Source organism: Montipora capricornis, chromosome 13 (assembly GCF_036669925.1).
Source record: "Montipora capricornis isolate CH-2021 chromosome 13, ASM3666992v2, whole genome shotgun sequence".
Taxonomy (NCBI): domain Eukaryota; kingdom Metazoa; phylum Cnidaria; class Anthozoa; order Scleractinia; family Acroporidae; genus Montipora; species Montipora capricornis.
In genome coordinates, this window is record NC_090895.1 from 40,700,282 (window position 1) to 40,725,281 (window position 25,000).

General features: G+C 40.6%; 1 protein-coding gene and 1 long non-coding RNA gene across 4 annotated transcripts in view; both read right to left on the reverse strand.

Annotated features, from left to right (window-relative positions):
* Window positions 1-5,353: 5,353 nt before the first annotated feature.
* LOC138028584 (uncharacterized) lies at window positions 5,354-8,512 on the reverse strand. The gene is made up of 2 exons (XR_011127680.1): window positions 7,863-8,512; window positions 5,354-6,125 (listed from the first exon to the last, which is right to left on the reverse strand). It is a non-coding gene; the product is annotated as an uncharacterized lncRNA (long non-coding RNA).
* An 8,486-nt stretch (window positions 8,513-16,998) lies between these two features.
* LOC138028278 (TNF receptor-associated factor 3-like) overlaps window positions 16,999-25,000 on the reverse strand; it is a 14,210-nt gene continuing 6,208 nt past the window's right edge. For all 3 annotated transcript variants that reach the window (XM_068875753.1, XM_068875752.1, XM_068875754.1), the window contains one exon: window positions 16,999-19,696. In XM_068875753.1, the coding sequence (XP_068731854.1) occupies window positions 18,136-19,696 (1,561 nt within the window). In that variant the 3' untranslated portion in view covers window positions 16,999-18,135. The remainder of the gene's footprint in view (window positions 19,697-25,000) is intronic.

Consider the following 25,000-nt stretch of genomic DNA (forward strand, 5'->3'; position numbering starts at 1 on the left):
ATTCGACGCAAAATAAATAAACTCTGATGCACATCCGCCCTCCTCCCCTGGAAAAAAATCCCTGTTTCCCAGGGAGGCGGTCGTACACATGAAATCTGCGGGAGAGCTTTTCTCTTCGACCATACACACTGAAGATTTTCGTCAGGACAAATTCTAACTCACAAAAGCCTGGTTCACTTAGTTACTTCACTCTTCAACACGACCCCCCCTCAATGCGACGTTTAAGGGTAACGCGATACATTGAGAATTTTTCATGCAGTATTTTATTTCAAAGGGTCTATGAAGATAAATCTGGTAATATGTACAATTTTTAACCGGAATTGATGATGACTTGGCAAGTTTTTTGCCATTCTTTAAGGCCGTATCCTGTCCAAGTAACGCATGCAGTCTAATGATTCGATTATCAGTCTAATGATTCGATATCAGCAGGCCTCATAGTACGTATGTAGCGAGACTGTCTTGTCGACCAGATTTCCTGCGAAAAGCAATGCTCTTCCGATCGATGTTAAGAGCTACGACCGAAACTAGTTGGTTGCCGATTAAGTACGCGGCTAAAGCGCATCCTTATGACGACAACGAATCCAAAAGTTATTTGCCCAACGATGACACAACCTTTAAACTGATGCAAATCAGCTCGAATGAGCTCGCCACAATGGCGGTATTTACCAAGTGTGTGGTGTTGCTTGCAACATAACTGTAAACATGGCGATTCCAAGCCGTCAGAAAGCGACCTTAAATACCAAATTTGCGAGCTTTGTGTCACGAAATTCAAAGTGGCTTCGAAATTTCAGTGTCGATTCAGTGGGTGTGCGTGGAGGTTTGGTTAGAAGGTGATGGAAAACCCCTAAAAATTATGCAAATCCCTTCGAGTTGTTTTTATTGGCTGAGTATCAAGTAAAACAGGTTTTTGACAAAAGTTTGACATCTGATGTCACATGTGACAATGAAGAGCAAACCGGCACGAAAATTTTTTGAGAGGCGAAAGATTTCTGCTCTAAAAAAACTGAAATTAATTCCGAATGAAAACCGCGAGTCCTTCAAATAACTCATCCACCTTCCTCACCCCGAATTGTACATTACATCTAGAGGTAGCTTTATGGCAAAATAAATCCGAAAATCATACGCATACGTTTCGTGTTCGACTCGCTGAACAAAATCTATGCCTCCTACGAGGCCAAATCCAACATTTCTTTCCACCCAGTGCCATTCAGGAGACAGCGCGATTAATGTAATTTCATGAACAGTGTAAACGGTAATTTTTGGAGTTAAGGAAATTTTCCATGCCTAAAAGGCAAAGGAAAGATGAGCCAGCTTTTAATTTCCTACCGACCAATATAGATTAGTGCAAAACGGAACCTGTGGCAACATCTTGGAGTGTCGGTGGAAGCTTAGTTTTGCTTTTAGTGGCCGTTCTTACGATGAAACCGATAAAACTGCAAATCTCTAACCCACTAGTCATTCTTGTACGAAAGATTATTGAAAGGTGGTACAATACAAGCTGAACACTCATTTGCATGTTGTTTTTGTGCTTAAAGTATTGTGAATTAATCGGAGAAAGGAAAATCGTATGCAGCCTACCTGCGTCGGCTTTTCCAATCTTGAACTCCGCCAGTAGCTCCACGTAAATCACCCCAAAATTATTCATTATTCCCAGAACGATAAACTGTGTTGTGAATGTAGCATACAGACAAACCAGCCCCATCCACCATCGGGAAAGGGAACTATTATTTCTGGCTTTTCGTCCATCGATTTTTTCTTGCAGCAAACCATCTTTGTTGCTAAGGGTTGGATTTAAGAAGAACTTGATGTGGTTGTCTCTTATCCCTTCTTGTTTCTTAACTGGGCTTCTCCTTCACCGACGAGTGCCGACTCGCTTCGACCTCCTCTGCAGATCTTTCAGGAGTATTCTTGACCCGGGCTCGCGTCGAGTGCCAACATTTGGAAGCGAGCGGATGTGCTGAAGATTCAAACGGGGTTCCTTATTTGGTCCGATGACGTAGATATTTTCAGTCTGTATCCGTTGTCACTGATTGGTTAATCACTTAAGTTTACCGTTACCGGCAGTACCGATTTCATAAATAAGCGTAACACAACGTAGTTTCAGCTGCCAACTTGTCATTTCTCTCTTGTTGCCGTTGATTTACATTTTAGAAATGATTGATTATCTTGTTTGCTTGAAGATCTATGTCGATCAAAAATGGTCTTGACAGGTGCTCTTCTGAATGTCCCGATCCTTTAAAGTGGAAACTTGAACTCCCTTATCTGACTGTTGAATATATCGCATTCTTGTTTCCGACACGTGTGGGGAACATGTTTATCGACCTTTGGTCACGAATTGAAGGGCGAAGCAAGATGGCCCCATTTTGACGTTTCAATCAAGGCTCAGTTTGTTGATAGAATTGTTCAGTTACGACGTATGATTTGTAACGTTTTTTAAAGTTGTTGGCTCTTTATTTTCCATGGCTTCTCGGTGCACGCTGCCTGACTGATATAATTACGCTTAAACCAGTAGCACTATGTTTGTCGACACGGAAAAACAAATCCATCATCGCGGGAACTTTTATTTATCATTTTAGGTTCAGCTCAAATAGCAGAATTCTGCGGAAATTCCAGATCTCTGTCATATTACAGAAAATTTTTTTTTTTTTCAACCACTACAATGCACAACAAAAGGTCATTTTAAAGATTTTAAGCAGTCATTTATATTCAAGCGAAAGTCTGTTTTATTCTTTTAAATTCATAATGATAGATCATTAATGTTTATCTTGTAAACCATTTTTTTGGGCTTATGTTTCTAATTTTATGATTGAGCAGGGAAATTGTGATTTGATCCATCTGTTATTTTAAAGAAAGCTGTGAGAGTGGGATTATCATCTGTAACAAAGCAGCTTCTTTGGGATTGTTTTTTTGGTGAATTCACTCCATCGCAAGATATCGTGCTTAAATAGCAGAGGTCAACTACACAATACGTTAAATTAAGCACTTTAACAACTCATCCATTGAAGAACTGGGAAAAAAGGTTTTTTTTTAATGACGTTGGAGAATAACTTATATTAACCACAGATCTTTGAAAGCTTGTGGCTTTTGGACTGGCTTCTATCCCAAGAATACGACTTAAAGGAACGGCACCTGTAAGGTGAAGGGAGGCAGTCAGCTTGGGAGTTTGAGGCTTCTTGTTTGAACTTGCCCGTAGAAAACAAAGGCAAAAACAAAAAGAGGCACAACCAAATTAGATTTTAAAATCATTCGACCAGTCATCCATGCATACAAGAACATTAAGAGCATCTTGTGATGGATGGGCGACATGAAATGAAGCCACCGCACAGGTTCTCTCTTCTGTTTTTCCTTGTTGTTCTTATTATAATTTCATTTCTCATTAACGTGTAGTGTACAAAAATGTGCTCTCTTGGAAATTACATTTATTTTGATCAAGAACCCCTCTGAATGCCGTAACCAGCAGGGATAGAGATCACCTCACGAGTTTCCTTATTTGACCTTGGGTGTATTTTTGAATATGACACCATCTTTCATGATCACTGATCTGCTAAACTTAATCTATAATTATGCACCAGAGATAACATCAAAATAGTGACAAATTGGGAAAATTCATGACCGTTATACAACGTGCCTTTTTGGTAAAAACCAGCATGCCTCTTCAGGCTATTCTCCGAGCCCATGATTAAGGAAACGGAATGCGCCGTTACTCAAGATTAGTTGGAAAGAAGAAGCAAGTTGTTTCCTTTCTCAACTGTTCCCGTGTAAATGGGTTTGTCTACTTTTTCGCTGACTCATTTCAATTCAGGTAGAATTTATCCCTCCCTGACCAGAGAACCATTTCCCATTGATGACAACACATCCCGCCTCTGATCAATTGTCACTCTAAACACACGCTGAGAATATTATTAACACAGTGCCTTGTGCATCAAATGCTGAGATGAGCGCAGTAGTTACTCTTTTATGATCTTAAATGTTCTCACACGCTGGTGGCCAGTGGGGGGTACAAGGGTTATTTTGGATGAATACGGGTCCACGCAGATTCCTTTTTGTCGTCAAAGGGTGTAACTCGGTTATCTTTTGTTTCTCAACTTGGTACAGAATTTTAAGAGGGATGTGAAATTAGGGAAATAGAATTTTGCGTAGAAATCTCGGCAGAGTTGGTTTTATTTCATGTTTCGAATTGCAATTATCAAATCGTTTTTTTGTCCCCGCTCAAGTTAGGCTAGGGCGTGTGATTCAAGGTTAGCTTTGACTTCTAGCTTACTAATTTTGTTCTGCGTTTTTCATTCAAATTTTTAGCAGCGATTGTACATGGCCGACTCATTTGCCTCGGGCCAGTGGCAGATTTCCCTCTCTTCAGGTTATGTAAAAATTTGTAATGTTAACTCGTGACAGAAGATTCCCGAGAGCACGAGCCACAAGTGTGTAAGCTTGTTTTTGTCTGAGATACAAAGAGGATGACTTCCGGTCTCTATTCCCTCAGAATTTGGAGAATAAAAATAAAGTATGAGGAAAAGTAATTACTTTAGTGCCAAATATATTCAGCTGTGGGGCTCGAACTAATGTGGAGAGCGACTGGGAGGAGGGTTCAGTAACTGATCTGTTCAATCCCACTTAGTACAATGTACATGAACGGATCAGCTGATCACCGCTTTCATTACGTGGGTCCTAAATCTGGAAGACGTTTCCGTCATTTAGTTCGCAGAAAAAAAGAAAAGGTTCGGTTAAAACTTGAAAAGTGATAGATCAATACTGCCACGTTTGTTTTGCAACGAATTTCTCGGGTATTACTTTTGGAAAGCCAACGGCTTTCGGAAAATGGGCGTGCGCTCCAAAGTACTCATTATTCTGATGTCTAACACAGCAGTGGTATTAACTCATATTTAAACCCGTCTTATTATTTCATGGTCGTCACTTACGTTGGCACGTGATCTTAAATAATCATGACATTGACTTGGAACACTACGTTGTAGGCGTTCTCCACGTGAACTGGGTGCGCATGAAGTGGTGCTTCTAGTCATGGATCTGAGTCAAATTCGTTTTTAAGCATTACGAAGTAGATTTTTTTAGAATTCTGTCATCCCTGCCCTTTCTTAAATGGCTATTACTGAAGTAATTTCTCCGAGTGATATTTCGCGGACTGCGCAAAATAGCTTTTTTGTTCGGTAGATTAAAAAGCGGTACGTGACTTACGGCTGTCTTTCCGAGAAAATGCTCTGTTCGAAATTCGTGACCCTTGTCAGCGACTTACAAAAAAGGTTGGACTTTTTCATGGTGGTCAAGTACAAAAATAATCATGTTTTTGTTTGCCCTACGATTTGTTCCCTTATGAACTAAATCGTTGATACAAAAGTCTCGACTGCATACTACTACTCTTCATCAGCCAATGACATCAATGGGATTGGAAGCTTTTTTTTAAGAGTGCATCAGTTTTCATTCATTTAACAGTTTTTGCAAAGTGTACACCCAGTGTAGTCACCTTGTCATGAACTAGTGTAAAGGCTTGTAAAGGCCCAGTTTGTATTTCGATCCGAAGAACTGCTCAGTCTCAGTTGGGTTTTTTCCGGGATATGCTCGCATAACCTTCTGTGTTCTCATCCTGAGCTGCAGCAGCATGTTATGCAACAAAGAATGAACTAATGTGTAGCGTCGGAGTTTCATTTACTTTAAAGAGAAATTTCCGTTGAAAATACCCCTTCATTTCCAATTGATCTTCGGAATGGCGATCAATATCCTCTTCTTCAGAAGCCACTGGCTCTCCATCCGCGCTCCCTGTCTCCCGGAGCAATTAGGATCTTCTTCTTTTGTCACAGGCGTGTGGTAATATTTGTATCATTCAGAAATTATGATATTTCGGATCAGTTCAAGTTGTCAAAATGGGGCTCAGATAGAGTTGGACCACCGTGCGCACGCCGAGTCTTGCTTTCTTTGGAATGAGTATAACTAACCATGAAAGACCTGCTGGCCTAAGTCTCAGTCCGCGTCATTGGCACTGGCAATATACTCTGGAAAGAGTTTGCTCATTGACATTGTTAACTACCTCTTTTTTTGCATGCCCGCCTGGTATTTGAACTGTGATAATCGTTTCCCTTTAGGAGTCATGCTTCAGCTTTGTGAGCTCTGAAATCCTTCAAAGAGAAGCCCTACTATCAGTCTTCTATTGTAACTCCTCGTTGTTTTAGAAATTGCACCATGCTGTTTGAATAAGATCTTTAGTTATGGGTTCTGATGCGTGTGTAAACCTCCTACCCCTGGGTACTGTTAGATTTTTTCCCGGGTTCAAGGAAACACGGTGGCAAGCGTGGTCGGCTCTTCTTTCACTTAAAGAATAGCGTTTCAGTGAAAAAAACTTAACACCGCTTTCTGAACACCCTGCCATAGGTTTAACCTACAAAACCTATACCCGCGCCTATCCACTCCAAACATAAAGTTTTTAACCACGTATCCCGCCTTTTTGAGGGTATACCTCCGGAAGAGGTGAGGGTATTCCGCAGTTGACCCAGAACTAAATACTCCTGGTACCGGGTATAGATAGCACAGTTTTGTGTTGTTGTTGTCGGTCAAATCTACCCTGCGAGCAGAGTCACTTTCCATCTTCCTAGACTTACTTAGGAAGATCGAAAGAGACTCTGCTCGCAGGTTAGGTCAAATCCGGTTTCAGGTTGAATATGCACTCTACCTAGTAGCAGCTATCAGCCCCCCCAAAAGGATTGAAAACGCTTGTACCTTCCGTCTAGCTCTGTCTTATGCGTATGACGCGTATTATCTCAGGTTTCTGTATTCATACACTGGTCCATTCAGTCTCAACGTTACAACATGGTAAGGGAGCAAAGGACTGTACTATGCATTAACCGCGGGTAATCAAACTCGGGACCTCCAGATCAGTAGTCCGGTCCTGTGTCTTCCAACACACTACAACAACGAACTCGCTCAGCCCAACACAATTCTTTTCATTATTTACTTTTCTGTAACAAGTCAATTGATATCCAAAATTAATCCTAACCTGACCCTAATTTTTCTCAAGGCTTAATTTAGGCTCCAAAAGAAGTTTCTTCAATTCATCTGAGTGCGTATTCAATCAAGGTAAAATGAGGATCACCAATTTAACCTGGGCAAAAACGGATTCAACCTTAACACGGATTTTACCGGCAACATTGCCGCTTTGACCATCTTTATTTGCGCCGTTGAAACACCCCGGTTCGAAAACAAAGCACTGGTGAACGGAATAGGCCAATTTCGAATTGTGCAGCAACAAAAGAATAGAGTCGAGGTTCAGGGGAATAATCTGCCTTTTTGTTTTGTTAAAAACAAAGGAAAATGCAAATTATTCCCTTGAACCTCGACTCTTTTCTTTTGTTGCCGAAACAAGCCTATTCGGATTTGCAAAATTTAGAAGATGACGCGGAGAATATACTTGGAAATAATAGACCACTTTCAATATATTAAAATTCAGCTTGAAAGAGAGGTTTAGAGGACAAAGGAAAGTGGATGATATGCTAGTATCTTTCATTCATTGCAACTTGTTTCTATTGTTTTTGTCCTTATCGCCACACTATCAAGCTGAAATATTGATATCTCGAAAATGACCTATTTGGCCTACTACGGTGTCCGAGAGTGGCCATTAAAAGTGAGAACTCAAATTCAAAAATCTAGCCTACAGTGTGGCTTCAAACATAGTTCAAAGGAAGGAAGCAAGGTCTGCCTCGCGTGTCAATTAACTGGTCTGCTTCTAACAACAGGATCTACCCTTGGTGTAGCAAAAGCCCCTTTAATCAGGAAGAATTCTCCTATTAACTATGTTCGAAGTGACTTTGGGTTTTCTAAAGGAGATGATCTGAAAGATCCACAGGGCGGGCCATTCTCACCTTCTTTGTCAGTTAATTTCCGGTCAAATGTTTGCAAACGGATGAAAAACAGACGTGGCCTTTTTACCATTTCGAAGCGAAACTATTTTGCGAACGTCGAAATTAGTATCACGTAAATGCCATACCGTGTTGGCGTTTGCTTTTGTGGGAGTTTGAACCATTTCAGAGAAACATGAACGAAACGCGTACCTCTTAAAATGTTTAAAATTGCACCGTCACGTCCCAAAAGGCAGAGTTAACGAAGTGTCTGATGCTATATACCGGAAGTTCCTGTTTATCCTTCTTGTGAGTCAAACGTGTAACAGTCCTGGTTTCCTTGTCGGAAACGCTTAATAAGATACTGTTGTCATCGGAACACGTTTCATAGTGTCAGGCCAAGACGAGTACTCGGTGGAAAATGCGGGAAATCCTCAGACTATGTGCTAACTATATCCGTGAAAATAAGACGAACGTTTTCCTTTTCTCTTGTGATATATATCTTTGGCTTGGCTGTCATGTACGCGCAGTTATAGCAATTAAGATTAAAGTAACTTCAGAATACCAGGCCACTATTGTGTTCTTGCAGCGTCATTGTAGCGGCATCGTTTGAAGAACGAGGTATACTGCGTGCAATAGTACACGCTATTCACATGCAAATTAGTGGCCGGGTATTCCGACTGCAGTTTGGCCATGAACATTGCTGACTTTTTGGTTACAGAGGGCAAAGATTCAGTTGACAAGAAAGTTGGGAAGTCAGATGATTATTTTGGTTGTCGGAAACTAGCGAAACTGAATTGCGTGTTTCTTCTGTGATTTTCTTTTATTTTTTGTTTGAGGAAGATGACTACGTGTTTGGCACTTTTAACCTGACCTACACTGTCTAACGCCAGACGATTTTACTCGTCAATGGGGAACCCGTGGGAGTATGGGAGTCAATGGGTTAATCACTCATTGGAAACCTATGTACCCATTAATATTACCTTTGATCAGCTGGAAAAAGCACGTTTTGTCGCATGCAATTGAAAATCACCGACTCTATGTTCTTCTTCTGTCGACAAGCAAAGTTTGGTCAATTAGTGGACACAATGTCACTCTAGTTAGTTTACATTCTCTCATGCGTTTCGAATACGTCTGATTGGCTGATATAATCGAACTAAATTTTCGAAAATTCGGAAAACTTTCGAATTATTTTTCCCGAAAGTGTCTCGTTCCATTAAATTTCCAACCGAAATTTTTGAAAATTTCGTAGAATTCAAAGTGGCCCAGGACAGCAATCTCTTTAGTCAATCAAAAATCACCGCAGCAAATGCATTTTTCAGCCGAGTGCCGCGGGAATTTCATACTAAGCGAAAGTGGCCGTCACAATACTGAGTAGCTGCAAAGAGCCTGGGAAAAAAACAGGATTCAAACCATTGATCGTGAGATTGCAGTGCATTTGCTCTACCCTCTGAGCTATGGGTGTGTTAAATTCCTCATATATATAGTATCTCATATATTCTCTATCACACAATCACCTATTACGGGATATAATACCACGTAGCAAGCGTCCAGCTCCGAGTTGGTTTGATAGCGGCTCAGATGGTAGACCAATCACACTGGGCCAGGGGTTCGAGTCCCATCCGAGCCGGGGGAGCCTGGATTTCTTTCAGGCTTCTCTGCACTTGCTCGAGTTTATTTGTATAACAACTTCATTTGCACAAGAAAACAAAGAAAATAAATGCAAATAGGGTGCCAATATGAAAGAATTTAATCTTCATGAAAAAGCTAGCCTGCGGGGCAGGCGTTCGAAGGGGAATCAGCGGGAGGACGAGGAAAACTGACCGGAAAAACTGACTTTCACTGCAAAATTAAAGAGACTTTGTTCATTCAAGAGCTAAAGCCTTCCCTTAATGTCAATATTAGTAGTAAGAAGTTATTGCTGTTTTAGCCATTACTTCTCATTATGTCTAGACACGTACTGCTGCAGATCATTTTTCTCAGTCTAGGTTCCAGACCTCTAATGTTTACGATATCCATATATAGTTTTCAAAAATTGTAACTGTCACTTTTGAAAATGTATGTTGACTAGCATACGAAACGTCAAGTTTTATAAAAAATGCGTTGGAATACAATGTTTATCACCGCTGTTTGTGTTATTTTCTTAATCAAGCTACGATGGCCTAAGAACAAGAGTTTTTTGGACGACGAGGATATGTATATAAACTATATTAAAAGATCTATGACATAAGTAATCTATGCCAGTACGATGTAGATTCACTATTGAGCAGCTTGTACAGACGCCTCTTGAAAATATCAACTTTGTCCTCTTCTCTCGCCCCTTTGGCGGGTTTGGGCGCGGAGGCGGCTGACACTTCAGACTAAAGCACTTGAAACATATGAGAAAGTCGAGGAATAGTATTTTGAAGCAAGACAAAGTCATGCGATTTGGACCATTGCCTAAGTAAGTGGATCCCATGCTCAGTTTAGGAAGTCGGAAAAAGTTCAACCCTACAACAACAACGACAAAAAGGAAACAGGATTACATGATACCATATATTGCAACATCTTTACGCATCTTGGTCATGCAGCCTTGGGTGGCAGCGACTTCCCTTATTGTTGACCTTGACTGAGGCCAATGAGTGACAAACATGCACTTTGATTGAAAGTCATATGCGACGTGTCGTACTAAAACGTATAATCTTGGACAGCTTAAAATGGAAGAGAAATGCTCCCTTCCCCCTAAATCGAGGGATGACGCCGCGTGAATCCATGGCCAGAACGCGCCATTTTCCCATCTTTTTTTTTTTGGGGGGGGGGGGGGGGGCCCCCGGCAGGAGTGGTCTCATGGTCCATTTAACCTATCCATGTAGATCAGCAGTTTTATTTGTCGTGTTTGTGCTTTTCAAAATAGACGATACAGCTCAAAGGAAATAAGAAAATAATGGGCATTTGGCTTACAATAGTGTGAGGTGAAAAAAAAACCACATTACCGAGGTATCAACAGTTTCTTTTATAACTAACTGAATACTACATGTTATTTTACGTGGTTTAGAAAGGTTGACCCTTGTTCAAAGACTTCTATCTTTAGATGTGTAGAGTTTATAAATAAAGTTGCCTGAGGTATGAAATTCACAATTGGTATGTGCCCTTTTGAGTGTATAGTATGCAAGACATCCAAAGAAGATTTAAGCGGCTTTGATCACAAGTCTGAAAAACAGCCAGAGGCTCGTTAACGCTTTTAAGAGCTGGTCTCTTCACAATGCGAAAAAACAGCTCAGAGAAGTACTTATGGTGGCGTGATTTCTCGGATTAGACAGTAGCTCTTGGATGAGCACCGCCCTCGTAACACGCACTGGCATGTTGGGTTCGATCGAGAACAGTCCCCAGTCACGCAAGGTTAACTTTGCAAGTAAAACTCGTCCGGTTCTGGAATTTTATAACTTTACTGAATTTCCGAATACTGTGAATACGAGAAGACTGGGGAAACTTTGAGTTAGGCAATGCACAAATAGGAGGTGCTATATTGCACAAAAGAGAAATCCTTCCTTTTTGACGTTTTGGTAAACGAAAATGACTCAGTATTGAAACGCCTATAATAGTGACGAAAGTAGGACTAGTTAAATAAACTTTTAAAATCAGTTTTAACTATCTTGCTGTATGTTGTCATCTGCTGTCATTCACTTGTATTCTGCTGCATCTGCCGTTTATTTAATTTCCTTTTACCTGTACCGCTCTGATTGCCTTTGCTTGTGAAAATAATCATCGTTATAAGTAAGTTGTAAGTCTGGCCCGCCTAGATTAACTGCTGCTACCTCTGAGTTAGTCCTATTCCTCAATAATTTATATTAATCAAATAAATGATGATGATGTCGATCGTTTGGCACTGGCGGTCATCAATGCATCGTTCCAGTCCGCCCGTCAGTCAGCCAAGCCAATATCACTGTCCTTCATTCAGTGGAAAATTAATAAAGGAGAGACTCTAGAAAGGGGTGGAAATAAAGCTTTTGAATCAGTCAGCCAGAATGACACGACTAAAGCAGGAAAACAAACGTACGTACGTCAGTGACGGTGCATTGCTTTGGTTGGTTTGTTTTCGCCACAAGACACAAAAGACACTTTAAGTGAGGACAGAAAGCACAGTCCGGCATGGATTTGGGGCACAGCCACATTGTGTCTAGCCCGAGTATCAGGCCGTCCAGTGGACGGGAGGGGAAGATCGTTCTCCCTCCCCACTTGGAAAGCCCGGCTGATACTGCTACGATGTGTCGAATTTGTTGAAGCGGGCTAACCGTTTTGACGTGATCAATCAGGTGTTTATAAAAACTGCTTCTGTGTGTGAAAGTGAAGCTGGAGATTCGGAAAACCAGTGCGTTAATAAAATAGAGCCGTATCTAACCCAGCTTAGGTATGCATGATGTCTCAGCATGATGTTATCAGCCTCAGAGTTCGTATGTAAGTAAGTATGTGAATGGCCAATGGCATTCCCAGGGACCACAAGGATAAAATGTGACACAGGTGGTTCCCAGAATAGACTCCAGAGTCGCCTTCATAATATCCGGACTACAAAGGACACCATGTCCATTTTCTTTTCCGGGACAATGACGGGGCCTACGGTTAATAGTCCTTATCAAAGAATAATAAAACATAACCATTTGGAAATATCGATATGAAGCCATCACCCTTTGGTTACTTTATTGGATCGACCGGAAATCAAACCCTTTGCGGCACGTGGCTGCCACACACTTGGAATTGGAACTCCCACGAGTTTGCAACCTCTTTTTGGAAGGTCAAAAACGATACTCCTGTTAACTAAAACCAACTAGCGACTCAGACGATATGATCAACGTTATTTTTCCCGGTAAAATAGCAAGTTAGCCTGCCTTTGATGTGAAATTGCTATCCTACTAGGCAATAAAATAAAATTCGAACTGAGAACGCAAGCATATGTATGGCATGTATTGTTATGTGCCTCCTTCAAATAATGACGGTACAAGAACACAGTGTCCGGGTATGCTTCAGTCTGCCTGACTCCCAAATTTATCTTGAGAATGACGTTATGATCTCCATAATAAAAGAAACATTGTTATGATTTACTGGATACTATATTCCGCCATGACCGCGTGTGCAGTGCAATCGTAGGGTCATTGTTTCGATTCTTGTTCAAGCCTACATTCATCAGGCTATGCCATACATACAGTTCATATTACTGAGTGTATATATTCCGAGGACAAGCAAGCCTTTATTCGGGAGGAATGTGCTCAATTGAATCACTAACAACATAGAAGATACGTCTTTGTTATTAGGATGAGGATGCTTTTACAGTAAAAATGTCCCCGGGTTGCCCTAGAACGTAAATTGGCGCTCGCATTCTCGGAAAACGGTGACGTTTTTTCCTGGATGTCTTTTCGGTTTAGTCGACTAACGCTTTCTAGTCCAGTGCGGGACCTGCGGCCACGGTATGCCCCTCAGTCTCGACTCGTCACTGACACAAACATTAATTTGTTCTCGAACACTGCCTAGAATGTCACTTCAGATGATTGCAACACCAAGCGAAATCAAGCCGCAACCCCCAAACTTTTTGCTGGCTCTGTGAAGTCTCATAGCGGTGTCCTAAAACGTTGGATATGTCTCGGCTAGAAGTCTTCAAAGAACCTTTTGATAATTCTCTGGATGTTTTTCCCCCAGGGTGGGTCGGAAGATAACTGAAGGAGCAGATGATCATCCCGAGATTATCACTGCACGCGCAGCTTTCCAAGTAATATTTCATGATTCCTCAAGCAGCCAGAGAATTTGGAATTTGCTCGCAACCGGTGAAGTGAAACCACATCATGTACCGCGTGGTTAAATGGGTTGCCTGGGAATTTCAAATCGGTATTTTGGACGGCGACGGTGAGTCTAATACTGGTAGACTACGAAATTTTGCCCCTTAATAAATCGTTCTACTCAAGCGTGTCGTTAGCCCAGCGAATGAAGGCACATTCTGCTTGCTTATCGATGCTTATATTCGGTTGGATCAATCGAGCAACTGCGATTCTTGAACAGGAGTGGATATTGGAAAGGCGACCTTAGAACCTATTCTCGGAACCTCCTGGGACATAACACTTGGGTAAATTTGGCTTAAAATTTCGAGCAAGATACGCGACTTTTGGGTAATCTGCGAGTGGGATCATTTTTTGGAGTATCGGGCGAGTGATTTGGCAGGGGAGCGCGCAAGAGGAATGGGCCCTATTTGCACTTTTCCTGATTATGCTGGCAAAACTGGCATTTTATGCTCCTAGCAATTCTCGTTTTACGCTGCAAAAATGCTCAAATTATGCTCGATTCTTAATAATGCTACTTTGGTTCCAGAAAATGCTCTGCTTTATTTCAAGTAAAACGTACAAACTCGGGCATCAGGAGTGCTTATTATCAACTGAATAAAGCGAAAAGTGCTTGATTTTGTGTTTTTAAAACTCCTGATACAGCCAAAACTTGTCCAGTGATAAATACTTAATGTTCAAAGTCCTTAGCGTTTGTTGTGCTGTGACATGACGCTGGCCTGGAGGTAGTCAAGAAGAGCACAATTCTGTTGCTCGTTGAAGGGACTGGTCGTCAACTTAGGAAATGAGCACCAACACTTCTTTAAATTAATCACAAGTCTTGAAGCTGACGAATTAAATTATTCTACATTAAAGGGGCTAGGTCACGCTACTTTAGGTAATTTTGTTTAATTTTGTTAATTATGAGCTCTAAAAATCAAATTGGCAGAGCAAGAGTCTTTCATTTGCAAAATCACGGCCACATAACAACTGAGAATGATTTTCCAGCTTTGTAAATGACATTTTGATATAGACTTATATAAATTTGAAAAAAGGTGGGCTGACGTTTTTCAAATTTACCCAAATTCTCTCCTCTCCAGTTTTGTCCATCCATGTCCCTTCTTGGCATCCCTGTGTTTTGTTAGAGTTCTTCTATAGTTTTGAACAGTTACTTTGATATTTTAGTTAATTTTATGACCATTCGATCAGTGCTGAAATTGCCTAAAATTGCGTGACCTAGCCCCTTTAAGTGAACCAAAGAAGTTCATGACAAAAGTACAAAAGATTTTTAAAATTATTATGCAACAAAATAATAATTAATAGCCACACTGACTCTAAAGCAGATAAACTAAAGCTAAAGTATCGCAGACGATTAAACGAACATTCATAACGCAAATCCAAGGAAGGCGCTAAGCGAGGAACTATACCAGCTCCAAACTGGTTTTGCTTTTGTTTGGCAAATAATTTTGCGCGAAACTCCAATAGTAATCACTACTTATAGCAACTGCAAACAATGCACTTTCTATGAATTGTTTTTGATGCTGAAGAAAAAACTTTTCTGTGAGAAACCTCCCAGTGGGCAAAGGGGGGCTGGATTCCAAACTCATCCCCAGTGTTCAACTGGAGAAAATAATTCAGGGGCACCCAACGAGAATATAGTTCAAAACCACTTAAACATAGCATTGTTAAACGTATTTTAGTATTTAAGCGGTAGTGATGGGCATATTTTTATCCCCTTAAAACTTTTCATCTGTTCGGATTTCCTAGCTGAAAGTCTAGTAGTGATCCGAAAACTATAGGGATCAATTTCGAAAATTTCACTTAGAAAAAAGGCTCCCGAAAATTCTAGGTGACCTTTTTAGGGTAAAAATCCGTTTAAAATGGACAATTATACCATTTTTAAGATGTGCGAAAATCCTAGGACTGGCAGGCAAGCATGAAATTTTACAACAAATGTTCCGAAAATTCTAGATCTCAAATCGCAAATCGTCTTCCGAACAGATATTTTTCGAAAATTGACGTTGGGTGCCCCTGATAATTCACACATATATAGAACGCATAAGGTCGTTGCGTAATTAAAGAGGCTGAAACGAGTTCAAATATTTAAGAAACTGTACTGTATGACCAAGCAGCTATGTTATGGTTTTAGGTAAAACAGCGATTAATGCGCTCAGTGGTGTGACGTAATAGGTTACCATAGCACGACAGGCGATCCATCTGAAAACTCACTAGGGTATGCGGAAACGCTTAAATTTGTGACCCCTGAGATCCACAGGCAAGGATAACAGTCATTGAAAATTTAAAAGAAATTCCCTGGAAAAGACTTAGAGCTCCCTTAAATATTTTTTATTGTGAAAGTAGCTCTGAATCCGTTCCAGAGATTTTCTTAAACTTTGCAAAGAGTGAGTCTGCGGATCACTTTTTAGTAACAAAAAAATGGGGGTCACCAAGTTAATTTTTTAGAAAAAATGAGCGTTTCCACGCAGAATACAGGGTGATTGTGGATGCTTTTCCTGTTACTATGGTGACTTATTACACCACAATAATAAGCGCATCGTATCAAACAAGAACTGGGGTTTCATGTGGTATTGCAACGTTGTGTGAAAAAGTGTTGCAGAGTTAATCCTTGTAGTTCAAGTTCATTGCTCACTGTTTACAGAAAACTCAACATAACACACTATAAAATCATTATCATTACTCTCCAAATTGCCGAAACTAGTTTGAGCTTCCTTGTAAGGTCCCTATAAACACGAAGGCACAATAGGCCATTTCAGAAACGTGAGAGGACTGGGAGGAGTTTGGTTGTTTTCCGTTTGTTTAAAAAACTAAGACATTCAAATGAAAGATCAACCAAGTTTGAGAGTCTTTACCAAGAATAGATGTATTTAGAGGAAGAAAATGGTGAAATAATATATCTTCAAATATCACCTAAAATAGAGAGTTTGTATGGGATTTTGCAACTTTTGCAAGTCTCCCATTTGGCCAATTTTCCGTAGAAAACTATCAAACTTGGCTGGATAGCTTTTCATTTGGTAACATTTCAGTTGAAGAGTTTAGATTTTCAATCCAAGCAAGTATGAGAAACTCGTCCCAGTCCTTTCACGTTTCTGAAATGGCCTATAAAAGGCGCGGTACCCTAGACACATGCGGATGATTTGTCACTCAACTGTGGACACCTATCTGAGCCCCTGACGACATGTGTCCGTAATATGTTATAAGCCGTTATCTGTCGTTCTTGTTTTAAATCCCTAGTCACTTTTGTCGCCCTGGAAAAATATTTTAATGGTTCCGACTCTGCTTAATAATGTTTTTTGATCGTCATCTTGTATCATCGGTTGTGCTGGAATAAATTCGAACAAAAACAGAATCTGAAGCAACCCCTTTTATGGTGCGTGTTTAATGTGCCCTCAACCACAAAATATATTTTTCGATAAAATGAATCTTTGCACCTCTTCGAAACACATCGCGGCCTGTTTTTTCCTTTTTCTAACAAAATCCTGCCTTTTTATAGGGTTCAAAACTTGCTTAAAACCAATCATCTTTTGTTTACGACCGAGTTAGAAGGGGAGTGGGTCTATTCCTGATTTGACGTCACCCTCTTTGTAAACATACATGCAAAGTAGATTGTGACGTCAAGACCCATTCCCCTTGTGACTCGGTTGTGAACAACAGATGATTGGTTTTTCGCAATTTTCGAAGCCTATAAAAAGGCAGGATTTGTTAGAAAAAGGAAAAAATGGCCGCACTGGTTTCGAATATTTTGGGCTTAGGAGAACTTTAAAGCGACGTCGTCGACGAAGTCTCTACGCTCCCGGTTTAGTAATTCATTTGATAATTTGCATAAGGCAGGAGATGAATACAATAGGACACTAGGTTCCCCACCAATCCTTCCTCCAGCTCCTTTATTGGGCAATATTGGTCAAAGCAGTTTCCCGCAGAAAATAACGACAACAGAAAAATTTTAACAGGCAGCATGTTGCGATTACTCAAGCTGAAGAAAAAACCAAACCATTCTTGCACAAATAAGGCAATCCCTACTCCACAGATTAAATGTCCTTTCCAGTGCAGGCCGGCTATTCCTTGTAACCAGGCACAAATGTCGGGGCAAGTACCACATCACTCACTCGTTCCATAGAAAACTCTTAAACACAAGGCAAAGTGTCATCAGTAATTGTCAATGGATTTTCTAGATATTTCCGACAAACCCAGGACTATCCGATCAATTTGGTTTCTGTTCGTTAGCGTGGCAACCGAAAGTGCCATGTTCATGCGTAGAATGCGACTCGGGGAGACCACTTCTTTGAGGATTATTACAGCCCTCTTGTTATTCGATCAAATTGTGTACTACCAAGAATTTAGTCGCAACTGATCAAAGAGTACGCTAAGGTAATGCGTGAGCTGGTATGGTCGTACCGAACAGGAGAGCCATCGGCTTTACCGAAGACAAACAGGTGCCTCTTGAAGGACAAGTTGCAGCGTGAAGCTACCTTTCGCTTCCCACGATGGCCAAATTTGTCTTATATCATTGGTAAACCAATGGTATCCACGATGACTTTAATAAAGATGGTATCATCACGAATATATCCTCTGGACCTGAGCAAGTCATGCGAGCAGAAAAGCGGGCATCCCGAGGCGATGTTCATCTCGGAACGCGGCCGCTGAAAGCTCGAGCTGTTCGGATCAGGTCGGAAGGTCTCGGTAACATCTGATATTAGTTCTTGGTCCAGTAACTTAAAAGTTATCCTTTGCCTAAAGGGCCAAGATAGCAATGCATCATACTCTCCGCGCATTAACACAATAAACAAGGACACATATTTTCCTTTCCTTGTTGGTCCATCTCCGTTGAGATAGGCGCGTGCGCAGAGTTTGTATCCATAGCGCGAAGTATAAATCGGAGGGCTGTAAACAGAGATTGTTTTTCCTTCAACTGATTCGCGAAACCTTCGCTGAAATTCATCGATTTTCCATAGAAAGGTCCCATCGTATGTCGCAGCCTCCAAAATCTGAAGTTTAAGATCGGTGTCAGCCATCTGGATTTCGTGCAAAGTGAAAGAGTGTTCAAGTCGATCGAGCCGCTGGTTATTTCCACTAGCACTCGGAAGTGACACACGTTCTCCCGCCCGTCCTGAAGAGCGTGACGGCGGTGATTCCCTCAGTTGCGTTACTTCCTCAGCGATTAACGTCAACCTCTCTTCTTGAAAATCCAACCGCTGCACCACTCCGTGGATATTTTCCCCTCCTGGTCTGTTTTCGTTAGCTTTCACTAAACCCTGGACATTTTTACGAAGCTCGTCGGAGGTTTGCCGTTGTATGTCCAAATTTGCTTCCAGTCTAGCTAGCTTGAGTTGATGCGTTGAAAGCGTTTGTTTGTTCAGGGCAAGAGCTTCATTTTGCAGCGATAGCCGCGCTTCGTAACTTTGATTTAATTCCTGCGAGGCGTTCAATTCAAGTTGTAAATTTTCCATTTTCTGCACAATTTCTTGAATATACTTGCTGCTCATTGCTAAGTGCTCAGCTGCACTTGAACTAATATGATCCTCCAGAGACTCCCTTGAACCACGAAATTTACATCCCATTCCACTGAAACTACACTGTATTGGGACCTTAGGGCAAGAATTTGAGTGGTCTTGTAACTTTTCTCGAAGAATTTCATCTTGGTCACAGCCATGAGGGCATTTAACCGGAAATTTCCCACACACTTCCAAATGCTCCCTCATCTTCACTCCAGAAAAACCGAGTTCGCAATACGGACAGTTAACTACTTTATACAGACAGTCATTTTCTATATGCTTGGCTAAAAGATATCTCAATACCCTAACGCTACACCCTAAATCACTATATAAGCATTTTATTTCTGAAAAAGGGCATTCAGAGTCATGGTCTTGTAGTTTAGCAAGTTCACCCGTCCATTGACATCCGCGCGATTTGTTATAACAGAAGCACTCCAAGCAGAGAAGCTCTCTCTTAGCACATTTGTCCTTGAAAACCTCGTTCCTTCTGAGCGCTTCGCCATCATCAGGGCATTTATGCTCACTTGGGTCCTTCTGGAAAATGTCTTCAACGCATAAGAAACAGAACCTGAAACAATAAGAGAAAATGATGGCATGCATGTTACCGCGAAACATTTGATTTGATTTGCGTTAACTTGTTGATTTCAGTTTACAGTGTCCCCTATTAGCTATAGTACTCCAGCGCTAGCAGACCAGACACTTAATGTTTCAACGACAACGGGAAACCGCTCGTACCATTTTATTACTTTGTTCAAAGATCGACTCAGTTTTTGGACTTTTGGACTTGGAAATTTTGGAGAGTCGTGCTGTGGCTGCGCATGTATAAGATTTGTTTGCCTCGTAGACGGCAGCCCAAGTAGAATTCGAACTCGGTATCACTTCATTCGAAGGCAATCGCGATGACCCATAAACCACGCACGATTACGTGACAGAGTAACGGGGAAATGTCTTCAAGAATTGTGCGCGTGGCCGGAAACGAGTTTTTGTATTTTTGTTGCACACAATGCAATATCCGGTCTTATCGTGCGCGGGCAAGATGAACCAAATCGCGCGCTGTGATTGGCTACCCTAGCGGGCTCGGGATTTCTCGCTTGGTCCCGCAAGATCAAAGATCATTTTGGTGTTTTAAGTCATAACGGTAATATATCTTACCGGGCTAATTAGATAATTTTCTAATTCTCCCGGTATTGTTAAGAAAAAAGGATTAAATATTTTTAAATACCATCGTAGAAACTTGTTAAGCATCTGTTTACTGGTTTTGATTGGAGTCAACGCCGTTAACAACGGTTTTAAATGTGAACAACTATTCTACGATCGCACTTTATAACGTATCTACTTTACATACTTTGTAACGGAATGTGGACTTTGGATTTCGGACTAAGGAATTGAACTAGATATTCATCAAGACATAGAAACATAACGTGAACAAGATACAATAATCGCGAAAGAATCACGATAATGGAAAGTAATATTTTGAGGTGACGTTTTCGTCGACGTCGCCATGACCACTCGTCTACTTTCATATTAAGGACGGTTGCTACTAATTCAAAGATATTTTTGCCCCGGTTTATGACTATGCAGGAAATGTAGATCTTAACAAGTGTTATTGAAATCCAAAAAGAAAATTGGGGGTAACCACGCATTATCCAAAGATAATTCATGAATAATATTTGTAAAAAGCTTTAAAATACAAAGCAATGTATGGCGTTCTTTCTCAAATTGAAGCTTAATTATCTCTCAAAACTGCAAGGCTACCCCCAGTTTTCTTTTTGGATACCAAGAATACTTACCAAGATCTACTTTCTCCGGTTAGTTTAAAACAGCGCAAAAATATCCCTGTATTAGTAAGAATAACCGATAGGAAACCCGAGTATCTCGAGATGGGCAGAACGTGTGCGCAATAACAATAATAGGCACCGTCCTCGACTGGCCAATAAGGTGTCATCCTTCAAATTAATACGTAGTATGGCACAGAATTAAGAAAAGACTTTAAATAATTTTACGAGAATAATGGGGCCAAATATTGGGGATTCGCTCATTTACGTCATAATCTCTTACCGTTATTTCGTACACATTCACATTGATTCAAATTAAGACCGGTAAGCAGGTACTTTTCAGGTTATCACCACGCGGTGGCCTCATGGTTAGTGCGCTCGACTCCGGATCGAGTTGTCCGGGTTCGGGTCCTGGCCGTGGACATTGTGTTGTGTTCTTGGGCAAGACGCTTTACTCTCACGGTGCCTCTCTCCACCCAGGTGTATAAATGGGTACCGGCGAATGTAATGCCGGGGGTAGCCCTGCGATGGACTGGCATCCCATTCAGGGAAATACTCCTAGTCGCTTCACGCTACAGAAACCGGAGGTAAGCGCCGGCCTGATGGGCCTTCTAGGCTCGTAAGCAGACTTTACCTTTACCTTACCACAGTATCACAAAAAAAAATCATCTAATGGGAAATTAGACCCCCATCTCCGAATTGAGTGTTTTCGCTCATGTGAGCAGCTGTCATATTTGCATACTAAAACAAAGGGAAGAATTTTCATAAAAATAGACTTCAATTTCCAAAAGACTATTTCTCTCCCATGGCTTGGCCGTTGTTCCTTGTGTCACTTCTACAACATGGATGCCGTGACGTCATGTGAACACTATACAATAATAATAATAATAATGAATGCCTGCCATATCAGTTTTTACATTATTAAAATGAATCTTGGGGGGAGCAGGGGCGGGGTGGACTAAATTTTTCATTTGACGCACCCACCCTTTGGACAAATGAGAATTTAAGATCTACGACAGGGACGGTCGACGAAAACGTCACCTCAAAGTATAACTTGGCTCTATCATAAGTCTTTCGCGATTATTCAGTCTCGCTCACGTCCTACAATGTGGGGGAAGTATCCTAAAAATAAATTGGTACGAGCGGTTTCAGAATGAAAATAGAGAATGAAAGATTCTCTGTTGCATGCTTACATTGTCGTCAAAACCTCAAACTTGGTGATTTCACGTCGCCGTTATGCAGAGGACCGCTAAGATACTTGCTAAAATGCGTGCTGCACGATGAGCATAATTGAAAAGTTGAAAAGACGTTCTCTGGTTAAAAATTTTTAAAAAACACGAGCTTTCGATTGCCAGTCTGCAATCTTTAAAAAGTGAGGTGTAAAAAGCGAAGGTAAAAATATATATGTACAGAAAGGTGAAAAAATAACGAACGAATATAAATAAATACAAGGATACAAAAGAAATGCTAGTGTGAAAATAAAATGCTAACAATCTGGATAAGATTACAATAAAATTGAGTAAACGAACGTTGTCTATAAAATCCCCTGTGCGGACTGCACATGGGATTACATCGGAGAAACGGGTAGATGCTTACACTGACTAGAAAAAAAGAACACATACGAAACACCAAAGTTTTTAAAAGTGGTTCCAATCTTGCCAGCCATGCGTGGCTCGAAGGCCACACTATTGATTTTGAGAATGCACGCGTCATCGACAGAGGCAATTCACGCGTACGAAAAACGCTGGAATCCTGGCATACAGCAATTACTAGCCAGGCTGACAATAATTCTAAGCAGCTGCCAAAACAATACTCAATTTTATTGTAATCTTATCCATGTTATTAGCATTTTATTTTCACACTAGCATTTCTTTTGCATCCCTGTATTTATTTATATTCGTTCGTTATTTTTTCACTTTTCTGTACATATATATTTTTACCTTCGCTTTTTACACCTCACTTTTTAAAGATTGCAGACTGGCAATCGAAAGCTCGTGTTTTTTAAAAAAATTTTAACCAGAGAACGATTATTTATGCTGTTTTAACCAATGATATTACTGTTTTGTGGCGATGCCGTAGTCGTAGCCGTCGCCGTTCCTTAAATTCCCTAATTATAGCGATTGGTGACGCTGGAAAAAGATCTAATCTCAATCGCTCAAGCAGACGGGCATTCTGTCCGCGCGTGCGTGACTTTGAGATCTCTTAAGAGCGTATCCGCTTGCCCACCATAAGCAGCAACCAAAATAATGGCGGTCCATGGCGGTCTCCGTTGCGAAAAGTTTCGAGTTCGTGTCGTTATCTGTGTTGTTTATCTTCCTTGTCTTACGTGTAGACGGTGTCAAAATATCGAGAGACGGTTGGGCTGTTTATGGCAAAAAGTCACAACAAAGTACTTTCGAATAATAAGGGGAAGTTATAACGTTGTTTTGGTGTGGAACTCTCACGGAGGCAGTAATCTTTATAAGGCTTAGTTATTTGCGAAAGTTGCAGAATTCGAAGGGCTCTCCAAACACACATAAGCAGACTGGACAGACATTTTACAGCGCTAGTTTTGACTCCAACCTACGTGTTTACCTCTCACTGTACTCTCTTCTGCTCTGTTGGGCGTTCTTGTTTGAAATGTCTTAAAATATTAAGAATTTCAGCTCCATTATGAAAACAAATAGGTTTACAGTAGATTGCCTTTTTTGGTTTTAAGTTTGTTGGCATGAAGGTGAACAAGCGTTAACGACGGGCCAAAAACAGCAGCTTTGGCCAACTTATGGTCAGAGTAAACAGCCAGAAAATAGAGTTGGTAATTTTATCACGGGCAAAAATTTTAGAAATGGTGGAACGTTTGAAGATTCTGACAGAGAGTAAGTCAGCTTATCACGTGTATTCGTCTACGAATACCATTGAAAGTCTTCAACTTGGTTTCGTGTATTGTATGGAGCACCTCCCATTTGAAAATTGCTTAGTTTACATGGTGTTAGTTTCAGGGAGCTAGAGCAAGATAGCTGCTTAAGGTTTTGGGTTTTAGGTCAGAATATAGGGAATTAAAATAAATAACCACTGTCTAAGGACATAGCAAGGTCTATGGTTCCCAAGTTTTACTTGCACAAGCTGCAATCTTGAACATTGTATACTTCTCTCATTCTGTAAGAATGATCTTATCACCTAGAAGCAAATTTAGTTCCCCCTTCTCTGTGTTCATTTCCAAAGAATTAGACTATTCAAGTTGCAAATTGATACAAAATGACATCAGGAAATTAGTAAGTTCTGACTAGACCAGGCCCAGGGAACAAAGCGGTGTTAGGAAAGACACACCAAAGAGTAATCCTTTTTAATCTCAAGCTCCAAGCTTTTTAAACTTTTACAAGTATAGAACTAAAATATAATTTAATTTTTTAGTCCTTTGGTAGTATAATATATGAGGAAATGGTCAACAACTGTATTCACGATAAGTGTATGTCGAAAACTCAATCGGATCACGAGTGTTTTTCTTCATATCAACTTACTGCTCACCTTACTAAGACTGAAATGCAACATTTTATTTCACGTTGTAAAATTCCTTCATAATTCATAACAGTTATGACCAATCAATAGGCAGTATTTGAGTCATATGTGCACCTCTGTAAACCCCAATACAAATTGTATTAACTTTTAATACAGACTCCTATTCAGCTAATTAGTATTCATTAAGTTTTGATACAGATCTTTACTGATTAAAATGCAAAATTTCATCATGAATTTAATTTGATTTAACCGTTTCCAGCTGCGCTTTTCTGTTCACTCTTGTGTTCTGCCAGGCAGTAAAAGCGTTCACCTCCCATTTTGTATTGTATTTCGTATTTTTAGGTACCGTTTCAGACAACAAGGCAATTTCTTCCTTCTCAGTCTTCGGAGAACGAAACCGTCCGGTCGCCATAATCACGCTTCATCAGTGACTGAAAACTATTCTTAGTTTCATTGTTGTCCCATGAACTCTCTCCTCTGGGACCTACAATGTTTTGACATGAATGTCCAATTACTGAATCGCAAAACAATCCTTTCATTCAACATATTGTTTCATTTCACAAGTAGTAGATAAAATATGAGCGGGAGATCTGTATGGGCGT